This window comes from Hyla sarda, chromosome 2 (assembly GCF_029499605.1).
Source record: "Hyla sarda isolate aHylSar1 chromosome 2, aHylSar1.hap1, whole genome shotgun sequence".
In the NCBI taxonomy this organism is placed as follows: Eukaryota; Metazoa; Chordata; class Amphibia; order Anura; family Hylidae; genus Hyla; species Hyla sarda.
The window spans coordinates 113,331,573-113,353,802 of record NC_079190.1 but is presented as its reverse complement, the minus strand read 5'-3'; the positions used below and the strand labels follow the sequence as shown (position 1 = coordinate 113,353,802).

General features: G+C 46.6%; 1 protein-coding gene across 4 annotated transcripts in view; it reads left to right on the top strand.

Annotated features, from left to right (window-relative positions):
• Nucleotides 1–20,269, top strand: part of LOC130355310 (sterol O-acyltransferase 2-like) — a 153,320-nt gene extending 133,051 nt beyond the window's left edge. For 3 of the 4 annotated variants that reach the window (XM_056555312.1, XM_056555313.1, XM_056555315.1), the window contains one exon: nt 13,019–20,269. In XM_056555312.1, the coding sequence (XP_056411287.1) occupies nt 13,019–13,069 (51 nt within the window). In that variant the 3' untranslated portion in view covers nt 13,070–20,269. The remainder of the gene's footprint in view (nt 1–13,018) is intronic. The other variant, XM_056555316.1, reaches the window with a different exon arrangement.
• Nucleotides 20,270–22,230: the final 1,961 nt, after the last annotated feature.

Below are 22,230 nucleotides of genomic sequence, written 5' to 3'. Positions count from 1 at the left end.
CAGGAACGGATTGCAGAGGACCAGAGGAGAGAGGAGCCGGGGAGAAAAAACGCCTCGTGCGAACAAAGTCCATATCCTGGCAGAGCTCCTAACGCCTTTCGGAAAAACGCATGTCAATGCGAGTGGCTAGATGAATGAGTTCATGTAGGTTAGCAGGAATTTCTCGTGCGGCCAGAACATCTTTAATGTTGCTGGATAGGCCTTTTTTAAAGGTCGCGCAGAGGGCCTCATTATTCCAGGATAGTTCGGAAGCAAGAGTACGGAATTGTATGGCGTACTCGCCAACGGAAGAATTACCCTGGACCAGGTTCAGCAGGGCAGTCTCAGCAGAAGAGGCTCGGGCAGGTTCCTCAAAGACACTTCGAATTTCCGAGAAGAAGGAGTGTACAGAGGCAGTGACGGGGTCATTGCGGTCCCAGAGCGGTGTGGCCCATGACAGAGCTTTCCCAGACAGAAGGCTGACTACGAAAGCCACCTTAGACCTTTCAGTAGGAAACTGGTCCGACATCATCTCCAAGTGCAGGGAACATTGTGAAAGAAAGCCACGGCAAAACTTAGAGTCCCCATCAAATTTATCCGGCAAGGATAGTCGTAGGCCGGAAGCGGCCACTCGCTGCGGAGGAGGTGCAGGAGCTGGCGGAGGAGATGATTGCTGAAGCTGTGGTAGTAGCTGCTGTAGCATCACGGTCAGTTGAGACAGCTGATGGCCTTGTTGCGCTATCTGTTGTGACTGCTGGGCGACCACCGTGGTGAGGTCGGCGACAACTGGTAGTGGAACTTCAGCGGGATCCATGGCCGGATCTACTGTCACGATTCGGCTGGCAGGAGGTGGATCCTCTGTGCCAGAGAGGGATTGGCGTGGACCGTGCTAGTGGACCGGTTCTAAGTTACTACTGGTATTCACCAGAGCCCGCCGCAAAGCGGGATGGTCTTGCAGCGGCGGTAGTAACCAGGTCGTATCCACTAGCAACGGCTCAACCTCTCTGACTGCTGAAGATAGGCGCGGTACAAGGGAGTAGACAAGAGCAAGGTCGGACGTAGCAGAAGGTCGGGGCAGGCAGCAAGGATCGTAGTCAGGGGCAACGGCAGGAGGTCTGGAACACAGGCTAGGAACACACAAGGAAACGCTTTCACTGGCACGATGGCAACAAGATCCGGCGAGGGAGTGCAGGGGAAGTGAGGTATACATAGGGAGTGCACAGGTGAACACACTAATTAGAACAACTGCGCCAATCAGGGGCGCAGTGGCCCTTTAAATCGCAGAGACCCGGCGCGCGCGCGCCGGGACAGGACCGACGGAGAGCGAGTCAGGTACGGGAGCCGGGGTGCGCATCGCGAGCGGGCGCCACCCGCATCGCGAATCGCATCCCGGCTGGAGGCGGTATCGCAGCGCACCCGGTCAGTGGATCTGACCGGGGCGCTGCAGTAGCGAGGAAGTTGCGAGCGCTCCGGGGAGGAGCGGGGACCCGGAGCGCTCGGCGTAACACACACAATGTTTGAAATTTTTTTACAAAAAACTAAGTCAATATGCGCATCTGTCTCCAAAAGATCAGATCACCAAAGGACTTTTTTTGCCCAAAATGATGAAGCAGAGTTAATCCCTGTCCGTTTTTTTTTTCATTAAAAAATCACACGCAATAATCGTTCCGTAACGATTAGCATTCTGGAAAATTCAATTTTATTACGGATAAAATTATCAGAAAATAAAAAAAAAACACTACCCAAGAGTGTTTAATTACCCCATACATTACACCAGGAGCAGTCAGGAGTAGGCATGAACAGTACCCAAGAGGCTTTAATAACCCCCTACATTTGCACGATCATTGTCTGACAAAATACCAGTTGTTTTTTAAAAACAAGCGCATATACAGCAGTTCAGAAGACTCTATTATGCAGGATGGTGGACCACCAAAAGACATTCTTCTCAAAAATAATAAACCACACAATGTTTGAAATTTGGTTAAAAAAATTAATACATGTGTGTAAGCGAATCTGTCTCCAAAAAAATCAGATGACAAAAGGATTCAAATCGCCAAAAATGATTAAGCAGAGTTAATCCCTCTCCATCTATTTTTTTTTCATTAAAAAATCACACGCAACAAGCCTTCCGTTGTGTAACAGTTAGCATTCTGCAAAATTCAATTTTATTACTGATAAAGTTATCAGTAAATTTAACAATAACACTACCCAAGAGTGTTTAATTGTCCAATACATTGCACCAGGAGCAGTCAGGAGTAGGCCTCAGCAGTACCCAAGAGGCTTTAATAACCCCTTACCTTGCCCGATCAATTGCGATATTGAGCAATAACAGGTGTGTTATGGCCTCAGATGTCCTGGGCTGCATTAGCGCTCCACTGAACGGATTGTTTCTCTATCTTTCAAGGACAGGTGCGTGTTGCACGCTGAAACCAGTTCGTGATAGGGATCTGTGATTGCAATTATTTAACCTTAAAACGAGGAATTACGAGTAAGTGAGGGTCATAAGCTGGCGGTGATTAAGTCACTGCCCTTTGTACACACCGCCCGTCGCTATAAGCAATTGGATTAGTTAGTGAGTTGGTTAGTGAGATCCTCGGATCGGCCCAGGCGGGGTAGGAGAAGGCCCTGGCAGAGCACCAAGAATTTAACGATCATTGTTGAAATTTGCATTAAGCATGTATTTAGCTACTGCTAAACGTACATAAATGTAAGGCCCAAGGCCAGAGGCACCAGGGAGGCAAGTAGTTCCTGAAAGACACAGAATGAGTCTGGAGCATGCATTTGCAGTACCCAAGAGGTTTTCATAACCCCTTACATTTAAAGATCAATGTTAACATTTGCATTAAGCATGTATTTTGCTACTGCTGAACTTCAAAAAATTATAGGCCCAAGGCCTGAGGCACCAGGGAGGCAAGTAGTTTGTGAAAGACACAGAATGAGTCTGGAGCAGTCATTCGCAGTACCTAAGAGGGTTTCATAACCCCTTACATTTAAAGATCAATGTTGACATTTGCATTAAGAATGTATTTAGCTACTGCTAAACTTCAAAAAATTATAGGCCCAAGGCCAGAAGCATCAGTTTTCCCCATATTAGGAGCATAGTTGTCCCCCCAGATTAGGCAGCATAGATGTCCCCCAGATTAGGAGCATAGTTGTCCCCCAGATTAGGCAGCATAGATGTCACCCAGATTAGGCAGCATAGATGTCCCCCAGATTAGGAGCATAGTTGTCCCCCAGATTAGGCAGCATAGATGTCACCCAGATTAGGCAGCATAGATGTCCCCCAGATTAGGAGCATACTTGTCCCCCAGAGTAGGCAGCATAGATGTCCCCCAGAGTAGGCAGCATAGATGTCCCCCAGATTAGGCAGCATACTTGTCCCCCAGATTAGGCAGCATAGATGTTCCCCAGATAAGGCAGCATAGATGTCCCCCAGATTAGGAGCATAGATGTCTACCAGATTAAGATTTTAGTTGTCCCCCAGATTAGGAGCATAGTTGTCCCCCAGATAAGGCAGCATAGATGTCCCCCAGATTAGGAGCATACTTGCCCCCAGAGTAGGCAGCATAGATGTCACCCAGATTAGGAGCACACTTGTCCCCCAGATTAGGCAGCATAGATGTCCCTCAGATTAGGAGCATAGTTGTCCCCCAGATTAGGCAGCATAGATGGCACCCAGATTAGGCAGCATAGATGTCCCCCAGATTAGGCAGCATAGATGTCCACCAGATTAAGATTTTAGTTGTCCCCCAGATTAGGCAGCATAGTTGTCCCCCAGTTTAGGCAGCATAGATGTCTCCCAGATTAGGAGCATAGTTGTCCCCCAGATTAGGCAGCATAGATGTCACCCAGATTAGGCAGCATAGATGTCCCTCAGATTAGGAGTATAGTTGTCCCCCAGATTAGGCAGCATAGATGTCGCTCAGATTAGGCAGCATAGATGTCCCCCAGATTAGGAGCATACTTGTCCCCCAGAGTAGGCCACATAGATGTCCCCCAGATTAGGAGCATACTTGTCCCCCAGATTAGGCAGCATAGATGTCCTCCAGATTAGGAGCATAGTTGTCCCCCAGATTAGGCAGCATAGATGTCACCCAGATTAGGCAGCATAGATGTCCCCCAGATTAGGCAGCATAGATGTCCACCAGATTAAGATCTTAGTTGTCCCCCAGATTAGGAGCATAGTTGTCCCCCAGAGTAGGCAGCATAGATGTCCCCCAGATTAGGAGCATACTTGTCCCCCAGATTAGGCAGCATAAATGTCCCCCAGATTAGGAGCATAGTTGTCCCCCAGATTAGGCAGCATAGATGTCACCCAGATTAGGCAGCATAGATGTCCCCCAGATTAGGCAGCATAGATGTCCACCAGATTAGGAGTTTAGTTGTCCCCCAGATTAGGAGCATAGTTGTCCCCCAGATTAGGCAGCATAGATGTCCCCAAGATTAGGAGCATACTTGTCCCCCAGAGTAGGCAGCATAGATGTCCCCCAGATTAGGAGCATAGTTGTCCCCCAGTTTAGGCAGCATAGATGTCCCCCAGATTTGGAGCATAGTTGTCCCCCAGATTAGGCAGCATAGATGTCCCCCAGATTAGGCAGCATAGATGTCCCCCAGATTAGGAGTATAGTTGTCCCCCAGATTAGGCAGCATAGATGTCGCCCAGATTAGGCAGCATAAATGTCCCCCCAGATTAGGCAGCATACTTGTCCCCCAGAGTAGGCCGCATAGATGTCCCCCAGATTAGGAGCATACTTGTCCCCCAGATTAGGCAGCATAGATGTCCTCCAGATTAGGAGCATAGTTGTCCCCCAGATTAGGCAGCATAGATGTCCTCCAGATTAGGAGCATAGTTGTCCCCCAGATTAGGCAGCATAGATGTCACCCAGATTAGGCAGCATAGATGTCCCCCAGATTAGGCAGCATAGATGTCCACCAGATTAGGAGTTTAGTTGTCCCCCAAATTAGGATCATATTTGTCCCCCAGATTAGGCAGCATAGATGTCCCCCAAGTTAGGAGCATACTTGTCCCCCAGAGTAGGCAGCATAGATGTCCCCCAGATTAGGAGCATTCTAGTCCCCCAGATTAGGCAGCATAGATGTCCCCCAGATTAGGAGCATACTTGTCCCCCTGAGTAGGCCGCATAGATGTCCCCCAGATTAGGAGCATACTTGTCCCCCAGATTAGGCAGCATAGATGTCCTCCAGATTAGGAGCATAGTTGTCCCCCAGATTAGGCAGCATAGATGTCACCCAGATTAGGCAGCATAGATGTCCCCCAGATTAGGCAGCATAGATGTCAACCAGATTAAGATCTTAGTTGTCCCCCAGATTAGGAGCATAGTTGTCCCCCAGATTAGGCAGCATAGATGTCCCCCAGATTAGGAGCATACTTGCCCCCAGAGTAGGCAGCATAGATGTCCCCCAGATTAGGAGCATACTTGTCCCCCAGATTAGGCAGCATAGATGTCCCCCAGATTAGGAGCATAGTTGTCCCCCAGATTAGGCAGCATAGATGTCACCCAGATTAGGCAGCATAGATGTCCCCCAGATTAGGCAGCATAGATGTCCACCAGATTAGAAGTTTAGTTGTCCCCCAGATTAGGAGCATAGTTGTCCCCCAGATTAGGAGCATAGTTGTCCCCCAGATTAGGCAGCATAGATGTCCCCAAGATTAGGAGCATACTTGTCCCCCAGAGTAGGCAGCATAGATGTCCCCCAGATTAGGAGCATAGTTGTCCCCCAGTTTAGGCAGCATAGATGTCCCCCAGATTAGGAGCATAGTTGTCCCCCAGATTAGGCAGCATAGATGTCGCCCAGATTAGGCGGCATAGATGTCCCCCGGATTAGGAGCATACTTGTCCCCCAGATTAGGCAGCATAGATGTCCTCCGGATTAGGAGCATAGTTGTCCCCCAGATTAGGCAGCATAGATGTCACCCAGATTAGGCAGCATAGATGTCCCCCAGATTAGGCAGCATATATGTCCACCAGATTAGGAGTTTAGTTGTCCACCAAATTAGGAGCATATTTGTCCCCCAGATTAGGCAGCATAGATGTCCCCCAGGTTAGGAGCATACTTGTCCCCCAGAGTAGGCAGCATAGATGTCCCCCAGATTAGGAGCATACTAGTCCCCCAGATTAGGCAGCATAGATGTCCCCCAGATTAGGAGCATAGTTGTCCCCCAGATTAGGCAGCATAGATGTCACCCAGATTAGGCAGCATAGATGTCCCCCAGATTAGGAGCATACTTGTCCCCCAGAGTAGGCAGCATACATGTCCCCCACATTAGGAGCATACTTGTCCCCCAGATTAGGCATCATAGATGTCCACCAGATAAGGAGCATAGTTGTCCCCCAGATTAGGAGCATAGTTGTCCCCCAGATAAGGAGAATAGTTGTACCCCAGATTAGGCAGCATAGATGTCACCCAGATTAGGCAGCATAGATGTCCCCCAGATTAGGAGTTTAGTTGTACCCCAGATTAGGCAGCATAGTTGTCCCCCAATCAGCGCGGGCCGGTCAGAGCCAATCAAAGGGCCGTATGTGTCAAGCGGGCCGTACAATGCCCAGGTCTGCCCCAGAGGGTTTCATAACCAACCACAATAGAGAAAATTTTGTTGTAGGAGCATGGTCAATCTACTCAGACCCATCTGTCATTGGTGGCTGGAAATCCTGGCTGATCCATCCCTGATTCATCTTGACAAACGTCAGTCTCTCCACATTTTTAGTAGACAGACGAGTTCACCTTGGGGTGACTATGGCCCCCGCCGCACTAAACACCCTCTCTAATGGCACACTGCTGGCCGGGCAGGACAGCTTTTCCAGGGCAAACTCCGCTAGTTGCGGCCATAAATCAAGTTTGGCTGCCCAGAAGTCCAGCGGATCTTCAACGGTTGTTGGCAGGGTCATGTCGAAGTAAGCCACCACCTGCTGGTTCAGGTTCTGCTCCATGTCCACCTGCTGCTGATGAGTAGCTTCACTATGCGGCTGAAGGAAGCTACTCATCAGCGACTGTAGACTCAGGCTGCTGCTGATTGAGCCGGTACTGCTCCTGCCACCCCTCCCCAGCAGCCATGGCAGTGGAAGGTGAGCGCAGAAGGCCCCCCGAGTCAGACCTGCGAGTGGATGGACTATGTGGCCGATAGGCATCGGCCAACCGACTACGTAGAAGCTCCCTGAAGTAGGTCAGTTTGTCCTCCCTCTCAGTGGATGTAAAAAAGGCCCCCATTCTGGGCCGGTAGCGAGGGTCTAATAAGGTGGAGATCCAGAAGTCATCGCGCTGACGAATTTTGACAATTCGGGGGTCACTACGCAAGCAACTCAGCATGTATCGTGCCATTTGTGACAGTGACTCGCTGGGACTACCTGCTTCCATCTCCACTGCATACTGCCACGGTGTGTCTGGGTCCTCTGTCTCGCCTCCCTCGTAATAACCCTCCAGCTCCTCTGGCTGCTCCTGCTCCTACTCTCCTGTCCAATGACCAGAAACACCGTCCATCTCATCCACCGTAAACTGTGCTCTGCTCTGCCCCTCATCATCCTCCTCCAGTTCATCCCCCACAGGACTCATGTAGCCTTCTGATGTAGGCGCAACATCTCCATCGTCGTGACCAGCCATGTTTTCAATCATTTTTTGGAGTAAATGTAGGAGTGGAATTACGTAGTTCATGGCGTAATTCGAGCGACTAACAAAAAATGTGGCTTCCTCAAAGGGCCTCAGCAAACGGCAGGTGTCACGTATGAGCTGCCACTCGTTCACATTGAAGTTACACAGGGGAGTACTCCTATCTGCTTGTATCATCAAAAAATCTGTGATGGCTTTTCTTTGTCCGTATAGTCTGTCCAACATATGGAGGGTGGAATTCCAATGTGTGGCAACGTCACAAATGAGACTATGTTGTGGGATACCGTTCTGACGCTACAGCTCAAGCAAAGTGTGCTTGGCGGTGTACGAGTGGCTGAAGTGCATGCACAGTTTCCTTGCCATTGTCAGGACGTCTTGCAAATGGGGTGAAGACTTGATGAACTTCTTGACAACCAGATTCAACACGTGTGCCATGCAGGGCGAATGGTTCACACTTCCTTGTCGCAGCGTGGCCACAATGTTCTTGCCATTGTCGGTCACCATGGTTCCCATTTCCAGATTTTGTGGAGTAAGCCATACTCGGATTTCTTCCCTAATGAACTTTAGCAGTTCCTCCCCTGTGTGACTCTGTTCGCCAAGACAAACCATGTGAAGGACGGCTTGACACCGCTGTGCCCTACACACTTGGTACGATGAAGGGCCACCAAGATTTGGATGTGCAGTGGAGGTCGAGGACACGGGGGAGGAGGAGGAAGAGGCGCACACTGTAAAAGGACCAACTGCCTGGGAGCCAGAGCGTGGAAGAGGAAGCGGTGTGACCTGTCCAAGTTGCTGTTGTGGCTGTGCAGGTACAACATTTACCCAGTGGGCCGTAAAAGACATGTATTGTCCCTGCCCATAGTTACAGCTCCTCACGTCGGCGCTGCCGTGCACTTTTGAACACACCGGAAGGCTCAAGGACTGGCCCACCTTCTCTTGTACAAACTTATGCAGGGCTGGTACTGCCTTCTTCGCAAAGAAATGACGGCTTGGGACTCTCCACCTCGGCTCGGCACAAGCCATCAATTCCCTGAAAGCTGCAGAGTCCACCAGTTGGAAAGGGAGGGACTGCAACACCAGCAACTTGGACAGGAGCACATTCAACTTCTGCGCCGTTGGAAGAGTGGGTGCATACTGTTGTCTCTTGGACATGGCTTAGCCGATCGATTGTTGGCGGAATGGCTGACTACGAGCGGAAGAAGCAGGAGCGCAAGAAGGAGAGTTTGACACAATGCTCCCTTCGGCTGAGGTGGTGGAGCCTTGGCTGGATGACGGAGGGAACGGATGGCCACTGGGTGATGCGGCAGGCTGGACCACTACCTCGGAGCCACGGTTATCCCAGGCCGCTTTATGGTGGCGAATCATGTGTTGACGCAGGGCCGTGGTGCCAAGTTTGGGACCCTGGCCACGCTTCACTTTCTGCCGACAGATTTTGCATGTGACTACGCTAAGGTCCTCCGGATTCTTTATGAAGAACAACCACACCGCAGAGTAACTGATTTTCCCACCCGCAGTTCGCACTATTTCACTGCTATTGGCGCCGTCTCCAGGAACCCCTGTTCCACTACCTCCCTGAATGGTAGCTTGCCGCGAAGCAGGTCGTCTCCCCCTGGCACGTTTGGCTCCTGAATTTCCACTACTGCAACCACCATGCTGATTGCCAACCGTGCTACCGCCTTGCTGCCTCATAGACAAAGAGCAAATCTCTACTCCTGATGATGATGAAGCCCCTGCTTCTGCACACGGCTCCCAATTGCGATCGGCTTTATCATTATCAAAAGATCTGTGCACGTCACTGATGTCCTCCTCGTGTTCCACAACAGTGTCTGCCTCAGGACCCTGAACAATTGAAACAACGCCTCCCACGTCACTCTCCGCATCAATACTTGCCCGCCTTGTGGAGCAAGGGACGCATGTCTCCTCACATTCTTGGCTGCCCATTAGATGCTGACTGTCCTCTATTACATCGTCCTCACTAAATAGTGGAGCTGAACCCAAAGCATGAGATACTTCTTTTGGAGAGGGAACAGCATAGGACAAAGGCAATGGGATTACGGGGACTGCTCCCGGACCATGCCAACTGAGGGTTGTGTCTGAGGAACCCACCGACTCTTGACTGGGATTGTGAGATGTCGCTTGTGATGATGGGGATGAGTGTGCAAACCAATTGACAAGGAGAGATGGTGTTAACGGGAGCTCAGGCCTATTGCTGCGACTCCTGCTGCCACTCGCCCCAAGTCTGCTGCCAACTCTGCCTGATGTATGTAGGCCTCTGCCCCTTCTCTGTGCACGTCCTGGCACTTCCCTGCCTGACATACTTAGTGCGTTTATGAGGGTATAGAACAGCAGCAGGCGATTACTTACGGCTGTCCTTTCAAAATATATAGGCCCTAGACAGAATAACAGTTACTAAATAGTACACTCCTTTGTTGTATGTATGCCCTTTGCAATGATGAGCACACTGGTATGCGTATTTCTACGCAGAAAAAACCCTTTTTTTTTTTTAAATACACCAGCAGGTGTATACTAATGTGTGGAATAGCACTGAATTTAGCACAGAGACAGAATAACAGGTAGTAAATAGTACACTACTTGGTTCTATGTATGCCCTTTGCAATGATGAGCGCACTGTTAAGCGTATTTGTATGCAGGAAAACCTTTTTTTTTCTTTAATACACCGGCAGGTGTATAACGTGTGGTATAACACTGAATTTAGCACAGAGACAGAAAAAAAGGTAGTATATGGTACGCTATTCGCTTGTATGTAGGCCTTTTGAAATGATAAGGCCACTGAAAAAGCGTATTTGTACGCAGGAAAAGCTTTTTTTTCTTTAATACACCAGCAGGTGTATAACGTGTGGTATAACACTTAATTTAGCACAGAGGCAGAAAAAAAGGTAGTACTGTATATGGTGCGCTATTTGCTTGTATTTAGGCCCTTTGCAATGATAAGGCCACTATTAACCCCTTAAGGACCGGAGGTTTTTCCGTTTTTGCATTTTCGTTTTTTGCTCCTTGCCTTTAAAAAATCATAACTCTTTCTAATTTACACCTAAAAATCCATATGATGGCTTATTTTTTGCGCCACCAATTCTACTTTGTAATGACATCAGTCATTTTGCCCAAAAATCTATGGTGAAGCGGGAAAAAAAATCATTGTGCGACAAAATTGAAAAAAAAACGCTGTTTTGTAACTTTTGGGGGCTTCCGTTTCTACGTAGTACATTTTTCGGTAAAAATGACACCTGATATGTATTCTGTAGGTCCATACGATTAAAATGATACCCTACTTATATAGGTTTGATTTTGTCGGACTTCTGGAAAAAATCATAACTACATGCAGGAAAATTAATACGTTTAAAATTGTCATCTTCTGACCCCTATAACTTTTTTATTTTTCCGTGTATGGGGCGGTATGAGCGCTCATTTTTTGCGCCGTGATCTGAAGTTTTTAACGGTACCATTTTTGCATTGATAGGACTTATTGATCACTTTTTATTCATTTTTAAATGATATAAAAAGTGACCAAAAATGCACTATTTTGGACTTTGGAATTTTTTTGCGCGCACGCCATTGACCGAGCGGTTTAATTAATGATATATTTTTATAATTCAAACATTTACGCACGCGGTGATACCACATATGTTTATTTTTATTTTTATTTACACTGTGTTTTTTTTTTTATTGGAAAAGGGGGGTGATTCAAACTTTTAATAGGGGAGGAGTTAAATGATCTTTATTCACTTTTTTTTCACTTTTTTTTTGCAGTGTTATAGGTCCCATAGGGACCTATAACACTGCACACACTGATCTTCTATGTTGATCACTGGTTTCTCATAAGAAACCAGTGATCAACGATTCTGCCGGATGACTGCTCATGCCTGGATCTCAGGCACTGAGCAGTCATTCGGCGATCGGACAGCGAGGAGGCAGGAAGGGGCCCTCCCGCTGTCCTGTCAGCTGTTCGGGATGCCGCGATTAGCCGCGGCTATCCCGAACAGCCCGACTGAGCTGGCCGGGAACTTTCACTTTCACTTTTAGCCGCGCGGCTCAGCTTTGAGCGCGCGGCTAAAGGGTTAATAGCGCGCGGCGCCGCGATCGGCGCTGCGCGCTATTAGAGGCGGGTCCCGGCTTCACTATGACGCCGGGCCCGCCATGATATGACGCGGGGTTACTGTGTAACCCCGCGTTATATCAGAAGAGCAGGACCAAGGACGTACCGGTACGTCCTTGGTCCTTAAGGGGTTAAGCGTATTTGTACACAGGAAAAAAAAAAATTCTTTAATACACCGGCAGGTGTATAATGCGTGGTATAACACTGAATTTAGCACAGAGACAGAAAAAAAGGTGGTATATGGTACGCTATTTGCTTGTATGTAGGCCCTTTGCAATGATAAGGCCACTGAAAAAGCGTATTTGTACGCAGGAAGAACTTCTTTTTTCTTTAATACACCGGCAGGTGTATAACATGTATATATAAGGTGTAACAGGTGAAAAATGGTAAAAAGGCACTAAAGTCCACACTAATATTACTTATTTCTGAACAGCAGCAGGACCCAACAGTACAGCACCACAAAAAAAATCCAGGGATTAAACCCTAAATTGCACCCTGTCACACAATTCTGAGCAGCAGAAGATTTTTGGAGCCAAAAAACTCAATTGGGCTGAAAAATTAGGAGATAAGATGCTTCAGAAAGTTCAGGCAGCTTGGAGATCTGTATGAGGCAGCTGACAGCTATCTGCCCCTCTCTGCTGCAATGCTCAATAACGTGAATAGGAGGTTTAGCTATCAATGATCCTTCTCAGAGTAACAGCAAAGCACTCTGCACTCCTGTCTTTCCCTAATGCTGATGTGACTAGCAGTTGCAGTGTAACGCTGTGGTATGAGCTATTCACACATACGCAGTCCTGTCCTCTCCATCTGAGTGCATAGATGAAATGAAGAGAGGAAAGATGGCCGCCGATTATATAGGGGCTGTGACATCACAGGGGTCAGTGAACACTGATAGGCTGCATCTCACATGTGGTTCAGGGTCAGCCCACCTACCTTCATTCCTGCCGCTGTTTCCCACCCTCCCATAATCCCCTGCCCCATGTACTCACATGTGGATCCGCCATCTTAGGTCTCCAATAGCCTGGAATGCTGTAAAATGGAGTTTAATGAAGCAATTCGTGCGATAGAATCGCGGCGATATTCGTATTCGTTGCGAATCGAATTTTTCATGAAATTCGTAACGAATTCGGGTTCGTCAACTTCGATTCGCTCATCTCTAATAGAGGCCTATTCCGGGGCAGGTGCTTCACAACTCTGTTAATACTATGATAAGAAATATAGACTAGGGATCACAGACCTTTTTTTATATGAATAATATCTGGAATGTATAACTTATAGTAATAGCTGTTTCTTTCTTCGCAGAAAACATTCTGGGGTTTGGTCACCCCGCGCTCATGGTCATGTCATTTGTGATTGGAAGAATTGAAGACGCTGCTAAGAATGATCTTACATGCACTATTGGGGGGAATTATCAAAACCTATGCAGAGGAAAATATGTGCAGTTGCTGAAGGATACAAGGGTCTTGATAAAATAATACAGATCTGTAATCTTGTATGATATATCTTAATTCTGCTTTTTGTAACCACAAGGCATCAGTTACAGACCTTAAGGCACATACATCCTGTTATTGTGCTCTGCTGACTTGTAACTATTGTGCAATTTTGTCTTTCCTCATGATATATAACTACGAATTGGTAAATAGTAAAACAGAGCGTACTTAGAGGGCATCTTGTGTGCATGTATTTTTTTCCACACCTGACAAGACGCTCTCCTGGCCAGTACAAGCCTTAAGCCAAATTGGACCTAGTACCAGGGGTACTGAAAAGACAGAGAACCAGTACCAGGGGTACTGAGTAGACAGAGAACCTTTCAGCTGGGGGCTCGTCCGGGAACGAGAGGGTCATCCTCCAGACCGGTAAGAATCATATCCTTGTGTGGTATTGTTGATCCGGGGGGCACTGGCCACATCTCGATTCCAGTCAGAGAACCAGTACCAGGGGTACTGAGTAGACAGAGAACCTTTCAGCTGGGGGCTCAGTCCGGGGTCGAGAGGGTCATCCTCCGGACCGGTAAGAACCATATCCTTGTGTGGTATTGTCGATCCGGGGGGCACTGGCCACGTCTCGATTCCAGTAAGTATAACGGTTACTTTCATATCGTGTCTGGGACACAGTATTACAGTATTTTACTTCTGTTCAGGGAACAGGGGAAATGAGGAACTAAGAGTAATTTGACAATCCAGGGTGGTTGTCATGTTTCAATTTGGCTTAACGCTTACAAAAACTTCTTGTATTTCTGTTTAGTTCTGTTTAGTGTTTTACTTGTAACTTCCTTTTTTCCCTTAAGCTTAAGAAGACACGTGAGTATACTAACCATTGCTTTAATGTATAGAGTAAGGTGCATATAACTGTTATAATAATAATAATAATAATAATAATAATAGTAATAATCTGCTGGTTCTCAAAACATCTGTAAGATGCCCCACCCTCCCGGCTAGAGGAAACTTGTTGACCCGGGATGTGGTGAAAGCAAGTGACAGTTTGTTCAGAGATACCGTGCATGCTCAGTGATTGGTGCAATTAAATTAGAGACTCCCTACTCTGTTGAGAGGAATTGTCGGAGCTTTCAGGGTTCAGTACAGCCAAATCCAGAGATTGAGGCTTTGCACCAATTACTGAACATGGGTTCCAAATCATCTAAGTCATATCCTCCTCCCCTTCCTGGTGAAACATGTAAGGATTATGTGGCCCGAGTTAGCCCTACAGGATGGGATTTAGTGAATCCGTGGGTAGATGATATAGTTATTTGGTGAGAATTCATGAAGGACTCCAGCCCATTCCTAAGGGAGGGGGCCAATGATAAATACCACCTGACCCCCACACTAACAACTACATTTGTAATCTCGAGAAGGGTAGAGAGCGTATATGGAGAGAATTAGAAGAGGAACATAACCAAGTTTTCAAACAAAAATCCTCACTGCCCATTGCTGTGGCATGCAAACAAAAACTAGATGAAACTGTTACTGATTTTTGGAAAAGGTTCACAGCATGTTGGCGTTATGATGCAGGGCTGTGTAAATTGTTTAATAGGATAAGAGATTGTTGTCAGAAATAGAGACTCAAAGTTTTGGTGGAGAAGCAGGTGATTTGTGAAGGAGAAAGCATGTGAAGCAGTGTGAGGAATGTAGGATGAGCAGAGCTGAAACTGCTGGAATAAATGAAGTGAAGATGAGTGTTCAGTGCTATGGAATGGAGTGATATGGTAAATCGCTTGGAAAGCCCTGTGTATGTAGTCATATGATGGCGTTTATAGGATGGTTCTTATGATATAAAGTATGTTGTATATGTGTGAGGTGTGTTAATAAATCAGGAGTGTATGGAATATGGACAGTGAATGTTTTCCCTGTGAAGCTGTTGTGTTGTAATGAAAATGGTGTTAAAAGAAAAATATATTCACGTGGTATTACATTGAACTATTTGATGATATTTCATTAATTTCTTGCCTTCACAGTAACACAGGGTTGATGCCAAAGAAAAAATGAAATGTATCAGGAAATGCGATTAATTGTATGATTATAATACAGGAGTGATAATGGACGTTTCATGGTGACTGACCAGAACTGCGGAAAGACAAGAAGCCAGACTCAAAGGGGCGGTGACTGGGGACATAGAGGTTTGGGAGGAGTAAGGCGGGGTTTACAGGGAGCATGACAGCCTCTTCTTCTTCTTCGGATCTGGAGTAATTTTGTTTTTCAGGGGATATATATGAATGTGCATGTGTATATATATATATATATATATATATATATATATATATATATATGCGTATATATATGTCTACTGTTTGAAATTGAGTACGTTCATAGTACCTGTATATACAATGCCCGGAGGGTGACCATTTAACCTTCCATTCCTTTCGCATCATACCTGAATGTCCTGTAAACCTCCTGGGAAGAGACCTCACATGTAAACTCAAATTACATATCACTGCATCCCCGTCCAGGTTACATGTCACGTCTGACCTCACACCCATAGTCACACCTGCAGGGTACTGTCCTGCTGGACATTATCCTGTTATGTCCCAGGCCCAGGTCCCACCTGAGGTAGGCCCCATTGTCTGGTCACATGGAGACCATGATGTAGGACATATTGACTGTACACCATACAAGGCAAGACTCAAACCAGACATTCTCCCGGTCTAACAAAAACAGTACCCCTTGTCACGGGAAAAAAATCAAAGGTATCCGCCCTATGATCAAACATTTCCTACAAACTTGAGTTTTAGAACATACTGTCTCCAAACCCAATGGTACTGTCTGTTTTGTACAAGACCTGAGAGCCATCAACAGACTAATTGTGCCTATTGCCCCTATAGTTCCTGATGTCACCCAACTGTTGTCATCAATCCCAGCACAGGCAACTCATTTTTCTGTCCTCGATCTGAAGAATGCTTTCTTCTTGATCCCAGTGGACAAAGAGACCAGACTCCTTTTTGCTTTTTCCTTTGAGGGACTACAGTCAACCTGGTGTAGAATGCCCCAGGGGTATGCTGATTCACCAGTTGTGTTCAGCATTGTCCTCCAAGCCTTTTTTAAATCATGGCACGCCCCCCAGGGTTCTGTTCTCCTCCAATATGTTGATGATTTGTTACTGTGTAGTTTCTCTGAGGAGGCCTGCCTTGAGGATGGTGTTGTGAACAGGTTGAATATCTGGGTTTTGTTCTGCCAAAAGGGAAAAGGGAGTTGAGCACGTCTAGAGTTCAGTCTGTAGCGGGCCTGGTCACCCCGCACGCCCAGAAGGAAATGCAATCTTTCTTGGGTATGATTAACTACTGCAGACAGTGGATTCCCGACTGCTCATAGAGATGCAACCCTATCAGGCAACCCAGATCTAATCAAATGGTCCTCATAAATGTACAAAGCTTTTAATGACAAGTCCACGGCTAGGCCTCCCAGATTACAATTTGCCTTTGCACATGTATGCACGAGACAATTGTAAAACCATGGCGGGTGTGCTGACACAGTTTCATGGAGGTAAACTACGTCCTTGTGCCCTTTTTCTCCAAAGGTGATGCCCGTCTCCATACAGGGGATGCCGGCATGTCTGCGAGCTCTTGCTGCCTGTGCTGTGATTGTTGAACAAGCTACCATCCTCACTTTAGGACATGACACTACCTTGTACACTTCTCATGATGTTATCTCTCTCCTTAAAGGCCTACATACACAACACATGTAAACACAACGGCTCTCTGGATATGAGGCAATTCTCCTCAGTAATCCATCCTTGAAAATGGTGTATGCCTTCCCTACATCTGGCCCTGCGCACTAGTTGGCCTGAAAATTATGATGTGATGCCGAATATACATGACTGCTTGCAAGTCATCCACACTGACGCCTCACCCAGACCCGACCTCTCTTCAGTGCCCATACCTGATGCTCCAGAAGTCTTTGTAGATGGGTCATGCACCCGCCCCAATGACAATGTTTACCATGCCAGTTATGCTATTGTCCAATTACCTGACATTGTCCTCAAGGCCCAGTCCATCCCCTATAAGTCCGCACAAGCTGCAGAACTCATCGCCCTCACAAGAGCCTGTACACTTTTTGCTAATAAACAAGACACAAAAACTTCTCTCTCTCCAGTCCTCTGTTCCCAAAAAAAGAGGAATATGATTGGTGTTATCCGGTATTGCAGACAAATCCTGTAACAGGATTGATCTGCAAAGAGGGGACACCATGCATACCCCAACACAGTGCCCCAGTTTCATTGCTCATTTCCACGGAGTAGGCCACAGGGAGCACCTTTGAGAAGTGGAAACAAGTCCTTCCCATCATACTCTCAGAAATTAGAATGACCCCCCATAGGCCTTTCCCGACTCCATGGGCCCAACAAACATTTATAACAAAAGAAGGGGACCTCGACCAGATAAGGGAACAATATGTCACAGACCTTATCCAAACCCTTGATAAAGTAGAACAAAAAGTTGTCTGTAATTCTCCTTCTCTCCCACAGGAACCAACACACCAGTTCCAGGAAGACGACACTGTCCTGGTTAAGACTCTGTCAAAAGGAAAGAAGCCCAGAGACTTCACCTTTGGACCCCCAACCACAGTTGTTGCCGTGACGAGGACGGCGGTCCTCAAAGAAGACAGCCCTTCTTGGATCCACGCCTCTCGGATCAAACTCGTCCAACATCACCCAAAGGAGGTAGTAATGGGGGCAGACAGCCCTGACCTTGAAAGCCTACCGAAAGATGTACCCGCTGATGCCCTGGCCTTGTTCTGGCAGATGGTCGAAGAAACTAATTCTCATGATGTTTGCATTAATGACTTTATTGACTTTGATTCACCCCACGGTGACTCTGCAGAATGAATTAGAGAGACACCCAAACAATAAGTTCCTGAAACACCATATCATGTTAGCACAAAACCTCACTGCGAAGGATTGTTGGATATGCACCCATGCCCCTGTGTCTGCCCAAAGCATGCCTTACTTTGCTATCCCTGTGCACTCATATCAATTATTTAAGGGAGACTGTTTTGACATGCTTGCTGACAATGAGGCTTGATATGCAAAGAACTGGAACACCTCAGTGGGAATTCCTATAGTAGGATGGGTGGGGCAGCCATGGTGGCAGGGAAACTTAAGCAGCCCAGGCCCAGGACCACACCAAATGTTGGTTCCTGGGTAACTCGAGTGGTCACACATATACTAGACCTAGGAGCGATCCCCACAGAAGGAATAAAAGTTAGCTTTAACAGGACATCCGCAAGTACTGATCTTCTTAAATCCAGCCAGATAGAAAGGTACTTATATGACCCAAGGTGGCCAAATAACACCCTCTTTCCTCAGGCTACTCAAGACGTAGACTGCTATAATATAACAGGACACCAACCATGCAATGACACGTTAGAATACCAACTTACTGAACCAACATGTAATAACCCAGATGTGGGCTACTGCGGTAGATTAGGACAGATACCTTTCTGGTGTTACTTAAAAAAAATGCCTAAAGACTTATTGCATAGGTCCTACTTGTTGCCATTACATAGACACTTCAGGAACAATTCAGATGCGCCACCAGCTTGAGAACATACAAAAATTGAGGGACAAATATGCCAAAGACAATGAAATCAACAGGGATAAGTGGTGGGGGGATACCTTTTCAATATTGAATCCCGCTACCTGGCTCAAGGGCATAGGAGGATGGATAGGGGGCTTTCTGCAGCTCATAATACACATTACTGTCATTGCCCTCATAGTATATGTGTCAATAAAACTTATTTTCTTATGTATGAAACGCTGCAAGCAGAGATCTGCTGCAGTACTAAAATCCTCCTTTCCACCTCATCAGACACCCAAGTCCCTCTATTTCACCGCCACTCGGCAGAAGGCTATACTGCCTATATAAAGACTTTTCAAAAGAAAATAGAAAACAAGAAAACCAAGTTGTCTAAAGTGACAACTGGTTTTAAGAGGGGATTGAAGGATACAAGGGTCTTGATAAAATAATACAGATCTGTAATCTTGTATGATATATCTTAATTCTGCTTTTTGTAACCACAAGGCATCAGTTATAGACCTTAAGGCACATACATCCTGTTATTGTGCTCTGCTGACTTGTAACTATTGTGCAATTTTGTCTTTCCTCATGATATATAACTACGAGTTGGTAAATAGTAAAACAGAGCGTACTTAGAGGGCATCTTGTGTGCATGTATTTTTTCCACACCTGACAAGACGCTCTCCTGGCCAGTACAAGCCTTAAGCCAAATTGGACCTAGTACCAGGGGTACTGAAAAGACAGAGAACCAGTACCAGGGGTACTGAGTAGACAGAGAACCTTTCAGTTGCCTATAGCAACCAATCAGATTGCTTCTTTTATGTTTCAGAGGCCTTTGTAAAAATGAACCCCTTAAAGCGCAACTGTCACAAATGTGTATCTCTATACTCTAATCCCAGGGTGACAAAGCTGTTAATTAAAATTCAGGCATACCTTTTGCTGCTTTTTAGCAAAAAATTTTATTTAAAAAATAGGAAAAGGGAGGTGATTCAACCATTTATTAGGGAAATTGTCAATTTACATTTATTAACTTTTTGTAACCTTCTTTTTACAATTTTTTAGCCCCCATATGGAACTATTACATGCAATCTTCAGATTGCATACACTGTTGAATGCTATGCCATTGCACAGCATTGATCAGTGTTATCTGCACTCAATTGCTCTGGCCTGCCATGGCTTACTGGAGCATTGTAGCGCTGATCGGACAGTGAGGAGCCAAGTAAAGGACCCCCCCCCAAAACCGTCCTTTAACTCCTTAAGGAACTGGGGTTTTTCCTTTTTTGCATTTTCGTTTTTTCCTCCTTACCTTCAAAAAATCATAACTCTTTAAATTTTGCACCTAAAAATCCATATGATGGCTTTTTTTTTTTTGCGCCACCAATTTTACTTTTTAAATGTATACGTTTAAAATTGTCATCTTCTGACCCCTATCACTTTTTAATTTTTCCGCATATGGGGTGGAGTGAGGGTTCATTTTTTGCACCGTGATCTGAAATTTTTTGCGGTACCATGTTTGTATTGATAGGACTTATTGATTGCATTTTATTCATTTTTTCATGATATAAAAAGTGACCAAAAATACACTTTTTTGGACATTGGAATTTGTTTGCACGTACACCATTGACCTTGCGGTTTAATTAACAATATATTTTTATAATTTGGACATTTCCGCACACAGCAATACCACATATGTTTATTTTTATTTACACTGGGTTTTTTTCAAATGGGAAAAGGGGGGTGATTCAAACTTTTATCAGGGAAGGGGTTAAATGATTGCTTTTTTGCAATATCATAGCTACCATAAGGGGCTATAACACTGCACACACTGATCTTTTACATTGATCAATGGCTTCTCATAGGAAACAATTGATCAATGATTCTGCCGCTTGACTGCTCATGCCTGGATCTCAGGCACTGAGCAGTCATTCGGTGATCAGACACCAGGAGGCAAGGTAAGGGACCCTCCTGCTGTCTCACAGCTGTTCAGGATTCCGCGATTTCGCCATGGACATCCCAAACAGCCCCCTGAGCTAACCGGCAATGATTTACTTTATGATTAGCCACGTCTAAAGGGCTAATAGCGTGCGGCACCGCGATCAGTGCCGCTCGCTATTAGACACGGCCCCGCGTTATAGAACGGGAATGGACTCATCACGTACCGATATGTCATGAGTCCTTAACAGGTTAAGCTGATGGGGCCTGGATTTCATCACTGTGATCCCGATCAGCCCACTGATCTAGCCAGGATGAGGTTTCTCCTATTTTATACGCTGCATTCAACTTTGATTGCAGAGTTTAAAGGGTTAATACTGGGCATGAGCCCGATTGGCAATGTTCAGCCTTAGCAGTGGGTCTTGGTTGCTGACAGCAACCTTGTTACGCCGAGCGCTCCGGGTCCCCGCTCCTCCCCGGAGCGCTCACAGCGTTCTCTTATTCACAGCGCCCCGGTCAGACCTGCCGACCGGGTGCGCTGCGATAATGTCCCCAGTCGGAATGCGATTCGCGATGCGGGACGCGCCCGCTCGCGATGCGCATCTCGATTCCCTTACCAGACCCGTTCCCCGTCTGTGCTGTCCTGGCGCGCGTGGCCCCGCTCCCTAGGGCGCGCGCGCTGGGTCTTTGCGATTTAAAGGGCCAGTGCGCCACTGATTGGCGCATCAGGTTTTCATCAGTACCTTCACCTGTGCACTTCCCTACTTATACCTCACTTCCCCTGCAATCCCTCGCCGGATCTTGTTGCCATTGTGCAAGTGAAAGCGTTTCCTTGTGTGTTCCTAGCCTGTGTTCCAGACCTCCTGCCGTTGCCCCTGACTACGATCCTTGCTGCCTGCCCTGACCTTCTGCTACGTCCGACCTTGCTCTTGTCTACTCCCTTGTACCGCGCTTATCTCAGCAGTCAGAGAGGTTGAGCCGTTGCCAGTGGATACGACCTGGTTGCTACCGCCGCTGCAAGACCATCCCACTTTGCAGCGGGCTCTGGTGAATACCAGTAGCAACTTAGAACCGGTCCACCGACACGGTCCACGCCAATCCCTCTCTGGCACAGAGGATCCACCTCCAGCCAAGCCGAATCGTGACAAACCTGACCCACCGGGTATGAAGCTCACTCAGCTCCTGAGCACACTTCATACAGCGTGAGCCGGCAATGAGCGTAAATTTACTTCCATTGTTGTTTGGAGGTTAAAGAAATAATCTCATTGGCTGCTATGGGTAACTGGTAGAGATGAGCGAACTTTTCAAAAATTCCGTTTGGCCGATTCGCCGAATTTTCCGAAAAAGTTTGTTTTGATCCGAATTTATTTGTGGCGAATCTATATTAAGGCTATTTCTAGCCTACATACCGCCTCAATAGGGGTATAGAATAGTGTTGCTCACGAATATCCGCAATGCGAATTTTATTTGCGAATATCGCATATTCGCGAATTCGCGAATATTCGCGAATATAGCACTATATATTCGTAATTACGAATATTTTTTTTTTTTCCCACAGTAAACATCACAGTGATCACCC